The sequence below is a fragment of the Plectropomus leopardus genome, chromosome 9, assembly GCF_026936395.1.
Source record: "Plectropomus leopardus strain MGB_pleo_1.0 chromosome 9, ASM2693639v1, whole genome shotgun sequence".
Lineage (NCBI taxonomy): Eukaryota > Metazoa > Chordata > Actinopteri > Perciformes > Serranidae > Plectropomus > Plectropomus leopardus.
The window spans coordinates 31,831,151-31,845,078 of NC_142184.1; the positions used below are offsets into that span (position 1 = coordinate 31,831,151).

At 39.2% G+C, this 13,928-nt stretch overlaps 1 protein-coding gene across 1 annotated transcript in view; it reads left to right on the forward strand.

The window, feature by feature from the left end:
* The window catches only part of ctnnbl1 (catenin, beta like 1), a 73,492-nt gene extending 61,157 nt beyond the window's left edge, over positions 1-12,335 (forward strand). The window contains exons 15-16 of the mRNA XM_042492586.2: positions 148-220; positions 11,117-12,335. Coding sequence (XP_042348520.1) covers positions 148-220; positions 11,117-11,205 — 162 coding nt within the window. The 3' untranslated portion in view covers positions 11,206-12,335. The remainder of the gene's footprint in view (positions 1-147; positions 221-11,116) is intronic.
* Positions 12,336-13,928: the final 1,593 nt, after the last annotated feature.

Here is a 13,928-nt window from a genome sequence, read left to right on the forward strand (position 1 = left end):
CTGCTAGCAATTTACACCTTAATATTTGGACCCATCATGTTTGTGCATCATTCTGTGAAGACATGGTAATTACAGAGTTGACCCAAGTGACACATTAATTTAAATTTTACAGTATGCTCCCAATTTTCTTCTTCTCTGCTCATTTAGCTGCAGCAGAGGGTCCATCAAATTCTAAATCTAAGAGGAGGCTCTGTCAAAGTAGTGCGCCACATCATGAGAGGTAAGACACTGTGTTTTCTTTAATACAGCCATTTCTCCAATAAAATCATGTTCTAAAACCAAAGAAATTGTAAGGACAAAATATTACCCATACTACAGTTAGTGTTTTCCACAGAATTAGAATCTGTGTGTGGTGGTGAGTGATGACAGGCGTGGGTTGCGTGGGTGGATTAGCAAACTTCCTGTTTTTTATATTCTTGTGTTTGTGGGTTTTTTTTTGTTTGTCTGTTTTTTTAGGAGTTTGAGTCGCAGGGTAGATAATTGATCAGTTGATCTGGTCAGAGCTGATCAGATCAACTGATGAGAGGAGCAGCTGCTGCAGAGGCAAGTGAAAGCAAACTTTTATGCCCAGTGTAATGAACGGTTAAGTTTCACTTTCACTGCACCTGACATTCTGCTGCTCCATCTGTACCCAGAGTATGCTTTGCGCTCAAACAGTGTGGTGTAATGAATAATAGAACAGTATATTCCAATAGCAGCTCTAATGAACGGTTCATAAAATCAATATATGGCGGCATATTTTAATCATAGCAGCCCGCCACGGATAAATGAGTGTGAACAAATGTATGGTAAACCCTGACGGTTGTAACAACATAGTTAGGTCATACATTTCAGAATTATTGCTCGTAGTGTCTTTTTTCTTTTTTATTAACAGTAAACACTCTTTTCACTTACTTATAAATTAATTTAAATCAGTTTTACTTTGCTCTGCTCTCTCTCTGCTTGTATGTTGTTATTGCAACATTTCTTGCAAATGTTTCACAACCAGGGCTGTTACCCCTCCACACTGCTGAGGGGCTTTAAATGTGAAACATGTGGAGGTATTGTAAACAAATTAATGTGGTTTCTTAGTAAAAATATGATAAAATATGCTTGTATAATAGGTTGAATTAAAAATGAAGGCATGTGGCAGGAAGCCTTTATCCAAAGCAATTAACGATAAGTATATTCTGTCATCTGGATACAACCCAAAAATTGGAAGAATCATGCAAGTACATCTACTACATCAAATACGCTGAAACGCCTCAAGTGCTCCACAAAGGCCTTTATAAGGCACATCATTTTAACATGATGCAATTTTAAGAAATACCTTCATATGCAGTTCTCACACATTACCACTGGTATTTTACTTGACTATTCTGCTTAAATTTAAGTTGAATGAATGAATAAACTTGGTATAGCTTGACTCAATTTACTGATCCAAGTGGTATTTTCTGAGTTAAACTATAAATTCATCTGAGATCTTCAGGTTGGCCTGGCCCAAAAACACAAATCCTTCACATCTAAGTGAAAAAGAGGGGTTCCCACAGTCATAGAAAAACTAAGAACATCACAATCATGTTTTCCAGACCTAAAAGAATGTCTTGATGCAGGAAAAAATCCTTGAAAGCTTTTTTGAGAAGTCATGGATTTTTGTTCTGTGTAATGAAATTCATTTTATCGTCATTTTTTTGTGGATAACCTTCCACATAATGTACCATTATTTATTTTCTATAGTTGTCGATGTAGTGCTGCTCTAATATGCACAGATATGTGACATTTTGTTTACAGTCTCAGCGTAAATTTCTTAATTTTCCCTACTTTCTGTTTCTTTCTCCATGTGTGCCAGCTAGCTGGAATTAGGTTTCCTTAGCTATGCCTCTGTACTTCTTTTAGTTTGTTCCATATCTTTGAGATGGTGCTTTTGTCATGGGTAGATAAGGGTGTTCAGTGTCATGTGAAGTGCCAATGTAAACTTTTGATTTAGTTTTAACTGGTTGTCTGTGAAAGCAGAGCAGGTATTTCGAAACTCAGGAGCATCCTTTCGTTTTTTAACAAATCAACCAACGGACCATCCAAACTATCGGCTGTCATTCTCCCACTCCGGGAGCTTTACAGCTCAGTCTCCTCACTCCGCCTCAAGTGGCTCTGAACGCTCTGAATAAACCGAGCAGAAAAAACAAACCAGAGTGCTCTTTGTGCTTTGAGTGGCAATATACCTACACACCCCCTTTATCCTAATTGTAACCCACATGTAAAGTGAGTCCTATTTGTTTATTTGCATGAAGACAGTTCACATTTCATGTAACAGTTTAGGTAGCTCAATTTCAGCTATAGTCAGCACTGTGTCAGACAACAAAATGCATTAATTCAAAGAAGCCCATTGATAGATGTCATTGGAAGGCCTGCTGTGTATATTAATTAAGTATAATGATGCGTCTTAAAAGGCTTAAAAAACATATAGTATGCAGACGAAACTTATCTTGCAACATTGTTTTCGAGACTTGCATCCAGTTTTAGAGTTTAAAATCAGATGCATTATGAATATACTGAGTGTACAATCAGTTTCATTCTCACACATGCGTAAAGGACAGTGTCAGACTGATATAAGTGCTTGTAATGCTTTTTTAAGAATAGAACAATATATTGACTGTATCCATACATTCAAATAGTAGGAGTGCATATGATGCTATTAAAGATTGGAAAAGGCTGTTTATTTTTGTATAATGATTAAAATTTGGAGCTGTTGGTGTTAGACTTTCTGAATGGTCATAGACTTCTTATTGTGAGTCCTTGAAAAGTCATAGAACAGTTTTTAAAATGTTGTCGATGAAAAGTGTGTGAAAACCCTGGAAACAGGATAAAAAAAGAAAAAATATGTGTATTTTTACAAAAAAATACAATACTGGCAGCAGCTGCTTCTAAAACAATTCATATTACATTAAGAGAAATATCTTACTGACACATGTTTTTAAATCCTGTCTCTTAGTGCTTCTCGCCTTGGCGAGGAAGCAACATTTCAGGGAGAAGTGCTGGTATAATCACTGCTCTTTGGCTGTGGTTGTTGTTTGATGGTAAGCTCATGCTGTTTGCCTGCCAGTGTGGATGTGCTGGAATATAATGAAATACTTTGAATATTGTCACTCTTCCTCATTCTTTTAAACAAAGGAAAAAAATCAAGGCAAACTTTGAAAGTTTGATATCAAAATGCAACTTAGTTGCTATTTTTTAGATTAAGAGTTTTTAAAATGTATTTATTTATTTTTACATTATCCAAGCCGCTTATTTGTGCATGCTTCTGTTCAGTACATCCCTCTTTGCATTTATACATTTTGCATTGACACAAGTAGACAGTACACTTCAAACACCTGTGGTTATCAGGAGACAAAGTAGGATGACGCTCATAAGATATAAAAACCACATTGAAAACTAATTACATTTAAAGTTACTCCAGCAATAAATAACAGTAAAATCCTGCATATTCCTGTAGGTGTGTATATGCAAGTGATATTGTTTTATTCCTATTACCTGTGTACAGATGGTAAAACAATATGCAGAAATGCATCCCGGCATGCAAATATTCATTGTAATCTAATCATATTGACATTGTGAGAGGAGCGGAGACTGTCTGCCCGCCCGCCCGTCTGTCTGTCTGTCTGTCTGTCTGTCGGTCATTCAGCCTTTATTTCCCCGTCCCAAAGATTTCCTGTCCTGCCGTATTTGCTTTCTGTTTGGTTTTCAAAGACCCTAGCAGGTGTGTTATTTTCTTCCCAGTGCGACATCCATCCTTCCTGTATCATTGTCGGATAAAGCTCGAGGACGAGTCTCCGTTCACACACCCCTGGCTCTCGGTGGCATGTAGCACTGTAGATAGAGCCATCCGTCACGCATGGCGGTGCCAGCAAGCGTGGCAATTCTCCAGTCCTCACTGTGTGTGTGTGTGTGGGAACGTTAAATGTGTTGGTGTGTTACTTTTGTTTTCATCTGTATATTTGCATACACTTGTGCCTGGCTCATGTGGATAGTTCAACAGTACATTTTTGCTTACTAACATGATTTTATTTGTTTGGGCATGCACATTATGTTTGCATATCTACATATTTATGTTTGCATACACGTCCTCACTTGTTTTCACGTGCATATATTTTACATTTTGACAATAATTTTTGTCCGTGCAGGTGTGTGTGTTAAGTGTTCCTGTGTGCTTCAGCTTGCATATTTGATTCATGTGTGTCCTTGCATGTGTGTATCTAGGTGCAACACTTAATACATATTCATTTGCATGTTGTGTGCTACTTGTCCTTGCGTGATCTTGACGTGACTTATTTATTTATTTGTGGGGGGGGGGGTTGTGAGCTGTGTGTGTGTGCACCTTCTACATGTGATGCCCTTACACTGCTGCATCCGTCCATCTTGATGTGTGTGTGGCTCGTAGCGCGTGCCCTCACCCTTTCCATTAGGCCGCACCATGGAGCCCTCTCCCATTTCAAGTGCTCCACCCGGTCAATGTGAAACTGCAGAAAAAGGTTAAGCACATGCATGGTGTGTCGCCCGCTCTGCCGTCTTGACCTTAATGGCTTTAGCTCGCTGAATGAGAAGCAGCTATGCAGGAAGTAAGGATTAGCACACTGGAAGGGAGAACACTGATTTCACTAATGCTGTGAAAACCTGCAGTGACGTTTTCTACTTTGAAACTTTAAGTGAAGTTATTGTTTCAGCTTTGAAAGTTTCTTGGAAATAAATGAGAGCACTGCATCCACCCTTTTAGATAATGCTAATGGAGCCTGAGACACTAAGATGGTGTGAACAACAACTGGTTTGATATTAAGTCAAATCCGGGTCATACCGAATTTTACTAGGTGTCAGAAGTCAGTTCTGCAGTCCTTCTTAAAGGCAGGATTATCATACGGTTATGCTGCCTCACCGTTCTGTAGATAAGGTGCAATTACAGACAGAGGGGACAGAGTTGTCACCTCTGAGCTGGGAACAGAAGTAGTACCAGACTCGAAGCGAGGTCTGTGTGAAATGTATAGCCAGAAAGACGTGACTATGGGTGGTGAGTTGTGACAATTTGATTACATATTCTGTCAGTGACCACACCACAGACAATTTTAAAAGCAGCTGTTAGCAGTTAGCAGCTAACTCAAAGAAGAACAGTGGTTGGAAATGTCCGCAAATTTGGAAAACAATGACATTCCAGAGCTCCTTACCCCACAAGCAGAGGACGAGATCAGCCATCTCATCAGCCCAAAAATCACATTAACTTTCTAGTAAACAAAACAGCGTGTACTGCTCCTCCCACTTCTACTGAAATTTGCTTTAGCTCAGCAGTATATGGCGCTCAGCCTGTACCTCTAGTGACCTCCATCAGTAAACATGTAAAAATCACATATTAATCACATTGTCGTATTGCTTATTACTAATTCAATACAAGCTGGATTTAGCGCTGTGGCACACGCTGCTGATTGGCTACTTTTAATTTACCAGATCTTGTCGTAAGGACAACTGCTGGTTCAGCTAGTTTATATAAAATCAAATTATACATACTATGTGACAGGAGCAGGAATAGAGGGCATTCAGGTGATATAAAATGCACTTTGTGATGGACTTGTTGCAGTCCACAGCTCTGGGCAACACTGCAAGAAGCGGAAAAAGGGATCTGCTTCAGTGACAAGCTAGTTTTCTCCTTTGCCTCAGGGTCAGGTTATGCTTGATCAGAACTAGTTTCCGCGCCTGTTGTCTAACCTCATTGGAAGCAGGAAAAAAGTGTTTGTAGTTGTTCCAAAAGGCCACACTGAAAGGCGAAATGAAAAGCCAGCTGTCATAGAGAAGGGGAAATGTGATGTAATTTAAATACAGGGATACCAGCGCACATTTTCAGAGAGTCTCTCCTGGAAGACATCCTTAGTGTTGCACTCAGTTATTCACATGAAAAGAGAGCTTGAGAGAGAAGTTCAAAGCCTGGCTCCTTCCTCACCTCTGCACAGCTGTCCGGGCAGTGCATGAAGTAGGTGTGAATGTCAGATTGTCGGTTTTGGAAATTGACAGCCCCCACCAGTTCCAACATCAAAAAACGTCTTGAAGATTTCTGAAGCTTTTCAATCATCCAACAAGCACTCCTCATGAAGCATTTTGACGCTTTTGCCCTCAGAGTACTTTGGTTTCGGGACCAGTCACAGTTCTCTGGGGGTCATAATTTGGTGGCAGTGGACCTGCGTTGGAGTTACTGTATGTATCTTTCAGACACATCAGCCTCTATTGAAGTATTACTGGCACTTCTTGGGGCCCAATTCTTGACATAAAGATGTCGTTACAAATCATTTGAGGATATGGTTGAAATTATTTTATCTTTTTATAACCATTAAAAAGTAGAAAAAAATAAAAACGTTCCCGCCAAAGATCAAAAACTGTTAAAGATACTTGATGGCAAAAATAGCAAAGCTCAGATCAGGTTCTGAGCATGTGCAGTGGCAGCTGCCTGACACAAAACTCCTCTCCATAGATAGATAGATAGATAGATAGATAGATGGAAGTAAAAATGCATCATTTTACAAATGATAAAAGTGATACAGACAAACAGACAAGAAAAGAAATAGGTAAATAAATAAATCAAAAGTAAATAAATCTAACAAAACCAAATACATAACAACAAAAATAGACACGGGTACAAACATACAAATATAAAAGAACATTCAGTCAGAGGATTCGGGAAGAAAGTGGCAGAATTTTCCAAAAGCTTGACACTTTTATTGTTATCAGTTTAGCTAAATGACTCTAGAAGAGCTTTCAGTTCCTGCAGGGAAGATACAGGTTGATTGCAACCAGTTGAAAATTCTCCTTAATAAATTCCTTTAGTGTTCATTGTTAAGGAGGTTTTTACCACGAGCCAAATTCCCCGCAGAGGTCTCTTCCTCTCCAAAACAAACGGACAGGTGATTTAAACCAGTAAAAACACTGAATAAAGCAGTTCCACATTAAAAATCAAATCCACAATCATATTATCACAAAAGGACTGCAAACTACACTCGAAAAAGCGGTTGGCCCTATCTAGATCCAGTGTTTGTTTGTTCTGTTCTGAACTGCTGTAGAAACATAGCGGTGCAACATGATGATCCCCAAACACGAGGACCTGCTCCCCTTGTGGTTATAAACAGCTTACTCATCTAAGATTTAAAAAAGAACACAAAGATTCTTATTTTATGGTGATTATAATGAAAGCATACTTATTATTTTATATTCCATTTCTGCCAATATAACCCCACACGGGGCCTTTAGATCATTGTTTATTTTAAAAAAGGTGTACTTGCATTATTATGCATAATATTATCATTATATCAGTAGCATTAAATGATTTCAAAATTACAATAATATCATCTATTGTTTCTATTGCTTCTAGGACAATATATTGTCCAAAAAAAGTAGTTGTCATGACAGGCTTAGTTTATTTAAAAACAGCTGTTTGCACAGAGCAGCTCTGCAGAAATGTAGCCATTTGATAGTATTATTAGATTTATTTGCAATAAGCGTAATATCAGACTTTGCACTTTCATAATTGCCTCTCCCTTGTAACCTTACACAATGATATGGCTTGAAAACAAAACACAAAAGAGGCTTTGATTTGTTTTTTCTTAATCGACTCATTTCTATCAGTGAAATTCAACATGACGACTTTGCAACTGAAAGCATTACGGTGGTTACATCAATACACCAGTGGGTCGCCCGTGCCAGCTGGATCACACCAGTTTCAGACTGGTGTAACGGTTTTTGAACGAGTCACCGCGTCCCAGCTGCAGCCGTAATCACACTATAAGTCCTCCAGTGTGTCCCTATCCTTGGCTGCTGCTGCAGAGACTGCTCCTGGAAATGATTCTCCTTGTACTCATGGCAGATCAGTCCCAGTCACTGACCTGAGTAATGGCGATGCTCAGTACTGTATTGTCCTCTGCCGCGTTGCCGTGGTGACAGAAGGAGAGAGTAGCAGCATGCCAAAGAAAAGGTTCTGCAGAGAGTTGAGGAGTCACTGAATCTCTGACCTTTCTGTCTGTGTGGCTGACTGCGCCGCCATTTATAGGTGACGAGACGCACAGGCAGGCATTGGCACAATGACAGGCCGCCAATGAAAGAGGCTGTAGATTTTCATGTTTTTGTTGAGTCGCTCCCCGCTTGTTCTCTTACCTGCATTTCTCAGTCAACCTTAAAATTCTGCCATTTTTTACAGCGGTAACATCCCACACCTCTGTGGATCAAATGCAAATCCCTGTCAGTGCCATTCAAAGCTGCGGTGGAAGCTGCATATCTCCCACACACCCAAACCTCCAGATAGCTGTCCAGCCCCACGCTTTTCTAACTTAACTCCCAACTTTATGTCCAGCTGTCCTCAGAATACCCAGTGATAGACTGACCTCTGCACTAGAGTGGACAACTGTCACGCTGTGTCTTCTGACCTCAACTGAAAACATCTCAAGAAACTGTTCACGTACTGTACTCATCTGCCTGCCTTCTGACTCTGCTGATATCTGATGCTACTCGCGACCTAAATACATACCTAACGGATTTATCTCTTTACACCTCTATCAGGCAGTGGTAGAAAGAAACTAAGACTTAGGCCACGTTTAGATGAGAACGGCCCTACTAAAAATGGGAATGTCTTTCCTTCGTGTTTTCAAAGAATTATGTGTTCATATAATAACATTGTGAAAACAACCCTCATATACACTGATCTGCAAAAACAACCGAAAACACTATAGTATGCATGCCAGGACAGTAGTAGTTGGTGTAATCTATATATATCTCACTGTGGAAGAACATCGCACACATGTGGGACTGTGATTTATAATAGATCCATGGCGCCACTGAGCAGCTCTCATAGGATTGAATGAGGCCCCGCCCCCACGGCTAGGTCCAGATTTATAATAGATCCATGGCGCATCACCAGTTTACATGGCAGCAGACGGAGTTTTCAAAAAATAACACTCTGGAATCTGGTTTCAAAAGTTTGCGTTTTCAGGTCCCCAAAATGCCGAGAGCTGGAGACAGTAGTTTTGTCTGTCATCCTTGTTTGTTATCACAAGACTTAGTATCATACTGTACGTAATGTGATTACATAACAAGGTGACAAAGCTAAAAGCGGCCAAATTTTAAACAAATTTCCAGGTTAGCAAAAGTTATTCAGTAATTATACAAAGAAGATAAATGAAATTGAGTTGTAAAAGTCTGTCTCTCTTCTCCACTCTCAAAAGGCATACTGTACATGCACACTTGTCGTTTTTCTTTGCAGACAGTCTGGACGCCTTTACTTTCACTCAACCTCCAAATGAACTGGTTTAGATAATCAGGCTAAATTGGTGGCATCTTTACTTGATCAGTCATCTGAGTGCATGTTTCTTGCTCAGGCTTGCTTTGTTTTAGCTCCATGTTCTGAGATCTCAGCAATAATGTTGGTGTGTATGGGGCTTTCATACCACACAAATGATAACCAAACTAAAAAAAAAGACTCTAGTCCGAATAACCCAGAAATGTCTTCCTCCAGGACTCATATAGTCAAGTAGTGTTCTTCCACAGTGTCTCTGAGGTCTCTCCTCAGTCCCATTATTTCTGTCACTATCCTTTCTGTCCTATCTAATAACCTAAAAAAAAAAAAAAACAGCCCTCCCCCCTCAAAAAAACAAAATCTCCTCGGTTTTTTTGACAGCCATGTTTCGTCCTCCTAAACCCTGCGGGCTCTTGTCAGGAAAGCCCCCTTCATTCTCTTCTCTCTGCAGTGTCTCCCTGAGAAAACTCGTCTTTTTCATCGTTCCGTCTCACCATCCCTGGGTTTAATGTGTAATCCCTGCCTCAGAGGCTGGCTGAGAGACAGAGCGAGCGCCTGGACTCCACAAGGGCTGCGGCAGCTGCAGCTTTCTCTTTCTGCACATTAGACTCACAAATCGACCGTCGGACGGTCTCGAAGGCCTTTTGTGGGAGGCAGACGCACGAAATGAAGAAAACAGTCAGACACTCAGGAGCACACAATGAAGTACGAGCAGTGCACAGTACACTTGGACTGCGCACAGCTCATAGTCAGAGGTTACTGCTGATTTCAGTACAGTTGATGTTCTGAGACCTCTCATGATATATAAGCATGTTTTCAAGGGAAAGATCTTGTAATGTGACTTTTTTTATGATTTAGTGATGAACAGACAATAGACTAGACTCCAGTGAAAAGCTGTTCAATAAGAGTAGTTCTGTAATGTGTCTCTCAGCCTTATGCTTATAATACAAAGCTTCATTTCACTGTTATTCAGAAGTGAGGACAATGAGATCTGCTGAAAAGGGTTCACTTTTCCCTGAAGTTATATTTCTTGATTTCTACTCAAAAAGTACTTCGTATTTTAAATAGTGAAGGAGAGATAATTTCTTTGGTTTACAATTGAGGAACAAGAAAACCTGTGAACAGAGGGCAGTTGCTCGAGGGCCCAACATCATCAGGTCCAAAGAAAAGAGTTTGCCAATAGATTCCCCTAAATTCTACACACTGGACCTTTAATTATAAAAGTGATGATGATAATAATAATAATAACAATAATAATGATAATAATACATTCTATATTTGTTTTTTAATTTATTTTTAATTTTATTTTTTTAAGGGTGTAACTGAATAACAATAATTATAATTATACACAGTTTCAAGGTGCTTAACCATGAAAAAGAACATGTCAAAATAAGAATAAGTTATCCTGTTATACATAGTTTTAAGTCCATTTTCGAGCAAAAATGGCAAATATTTGCAGGTTCCAGCATCTCAAATGTGATAGTTTGCTGCTTTTTTTTGTGTTTTATATTATTGAAAAGTGAACATATTTGGAATTTAGTGGTCAGACTCTATGTATGTTGCTGTTAGAAATTCTTCATTTATACACAATTTACGATCATAATAATAGTGCAAGATCACAAAGGTGTTCAATTTTTACTTCACTTTTGGTGATCATGCAACTTAAATTATACCTAGAAAAAGCATGCATTATATTCAAACTCGTTCATCTTCCATCCAGTGCTTTGAGTTGATCTTCAGGCATGTTCTCTGTAACCTCAAAAGTCAAACAGTCACGGCCGTGCTGTCAAGTCAGCTAATCCTCTGACTCGTCTTTGTCTTCTGCAGAGTACGCTGAGAGCATCGGAGATGGGAAGAGTGACGAGTTCAAAGAGGCCGAGAGGAAGAGGATCATGGACCTTGTAGACAACTTCTAATCTAAGTTTCTCGCTCTCACGCTCTCTCTCACACACAGACACACAGACACACACACACACACACACACAAAAACATATAATCACACAAACAATATGTTCTTACACTTGAGAACATTTAAAGCCATCTGATGTGATCTGGGACTGATGGTGACCTTGAGCCAGCCTAAGAACTAAAAGGCAGCGGTCTGTGTGTCTGTAGCTAAAGTCACTGGGTGTGTTTACGTGCACAGCAATACTGTGATTGCTAGTCTGCTAAAAGCTGCACTAGATTTATTTTCATCTTTTGAAGAAACATAATTTTTAGAATAACCTAATGTACCTCGCCCACATCTTTGACATCCAATGCGGGGAAAAGAGGAAACTCAAATGAAATGAAGAAATTACTAATTTTTTAAATAATTTGTATTATGGAGTTCTGCAGCAATTAGTCCTAAACCCCAGGAATGATGTGTTCAGCTCTAATCAAATCGAATCTTGAACTGCTGCTAAGGGAAAAAAGAACCCATGATGTGTTTCACCTGTGCTGTGTTTACAGACCCGCAAAAATGTCAGAAATTAGATCAGGGCAACAGAATGGTTAAAAAAAAGGGGAAAACCCTGATTAGTTTTTTACTTCTGATGATTTCATTCACCCTTAAAGAATCATAGAACAGATGGTCATTATTGAAAATTATCCTGCTAAACAAAACATGTAAGTATCATACATTTTTGTTTACCACAGAGCTATTTTCTTCAATCATTCTGTTGGCTTTTTGTCAAGGAAACCACTGCGATGCTAACTTCCTTGTAGGCCTACTCAAAAAAAAAAGTTAATCTCTGCAACACTCTGTTAATTAAATCTAATTAATCTCATGAACACAGTCTTTATGTGTCAGAGATTTGGTTGAATTTAAATGATTGCTGTGCATGTAAAGCTGCTCACTGTTCATGTAGAAACAGTTTAGAGAGCAGAACACTTTAGCTCAACTGAAACACACAGCGAACACAAGACGTACCCGGAGCCACGGACAGACTTTGCAGCGCAGATCTGCAAACTTAATATCCATCCCCGTGGCTCTCCCACTTTACCTGGTTTGTTTGTTTTGGATTTGCGTGTAAAATATTTTCTAATAAAACATTTGGTAATAAAATCCTGATTGCATGTTTGGTTTGTTTGATTAATGTCACGGTTTAGCGAGCGAGATTGGCACAGCTTGTTGATAACCGTCTGTGCACATGAATCTCATTATGCCATCGCTTGGTTACTGTTGCACAGAGGCACAGATGGAGACAACAAACCTATATCTGCAGAGAGAGAGACAGGATCCTCATAGAAAGGCAGACCTGCTTCTTCTTTATTTGTGTGAACCCACCCACTGCTGGATCTCAGCAGACTCCCGGAGCTCTCAGCCCACTGCTGTTTTTTCTTTGTGATGCTGTTCGCACACATCAGTGTGGAGGTGTATTATAGTTGAGCTGTACACACAAACAAACCTACTGTATTATTCTCCCTGTCTGTGGGCCGTACTTCACTGTTGCTGCCTTAATGCTTAAGAGCAAAAAAAAAAAAAAAAAAAAAATCCCAATTGTGCATTTTGAGCATGTGAGCTAGAGACTTGCAGCAAAGAGCTGACCCACTTAAACTCACTGACCCTCTATTTTTAGTCTGATATAGATCTTTATGTCATTTTCGGTGTCAGACAAACTGTACATTACGGAAAAAACTGTTTCTAAATATATATTAGATGACTTCTTTTTATCAGAGTTCAGCTTCAACATCAAGATAAGATTCATCCTCTGCTATCGGAAGTACGCAGCCGTTGGTGCAGTACTCCGTCTCAGAGTTGACTTTCTAACCCAGAAAGAAAGGGAGAGAAAATATGATCTGAAATTTAAATAGCAATTTGTCTCTGTAAAACTAAGGGCTTAGTTTTTATGTCGGTAATATAACCACTGAAAGATTCTGTACATCTGGTGAGATGTCATTGATTTTTATATTGTTGCAATTATCAGTTTTATTATATTTGATTTATTTAGAGGAAATTTGTGATTTTATTGTAGAAATGTAGCTCCAGTTTATTTTAGTTAATTTAGTTGAACGGCCATGCTCAACATTTAACCCAACATGAATGGGAAATTTTGAGTTCCGTAACAACTGCGGCTAATGAAGACCATTTGATACTGTCAAAATCTCTAGAAGCAGTAAGAGGACCTTGAGCGGAGATTATTTTGTAAACTGCTGAGTACATTTAGGCTGCAATGAATTTCATAGTTCAATTAATAAGCTTTATCAGCCGCATTGTTAGCATAATATGTCATTTTGCAGCTATGTTGAGTTGCCCACATTTGTATAGAGAGGCTAAGTCTCCCCTTCCAGCTAAAATATGTATGGCAGTCAAAACTTTTTGACTCTGAAAAAAAAAATGACCAGAATTTTTGATACCGTACCAAAAAAGAGACATTTAAATTTGTGTATGGGCTGGGTCTCCTGAATTTGCTGCCAAAATTCTGTCCAAGTGAACAAGACACTAGATAAGTGATGACTGGGACACAGAGGTGACGGAGACTTTCTCCTCCACGTCGCTGGGTCAGACTCATACTATTTGACACTTCAAGCCATGTGTGAATAAGTGTCAAAATGTCATGACCATCAAAAGAAACCAGCTGAAAGTGTGTGTGTATCTGAGGCCATGATAGTGGTTATCAGAGGACTTTAGTCATTTGATGAGACATTTGAATAGATG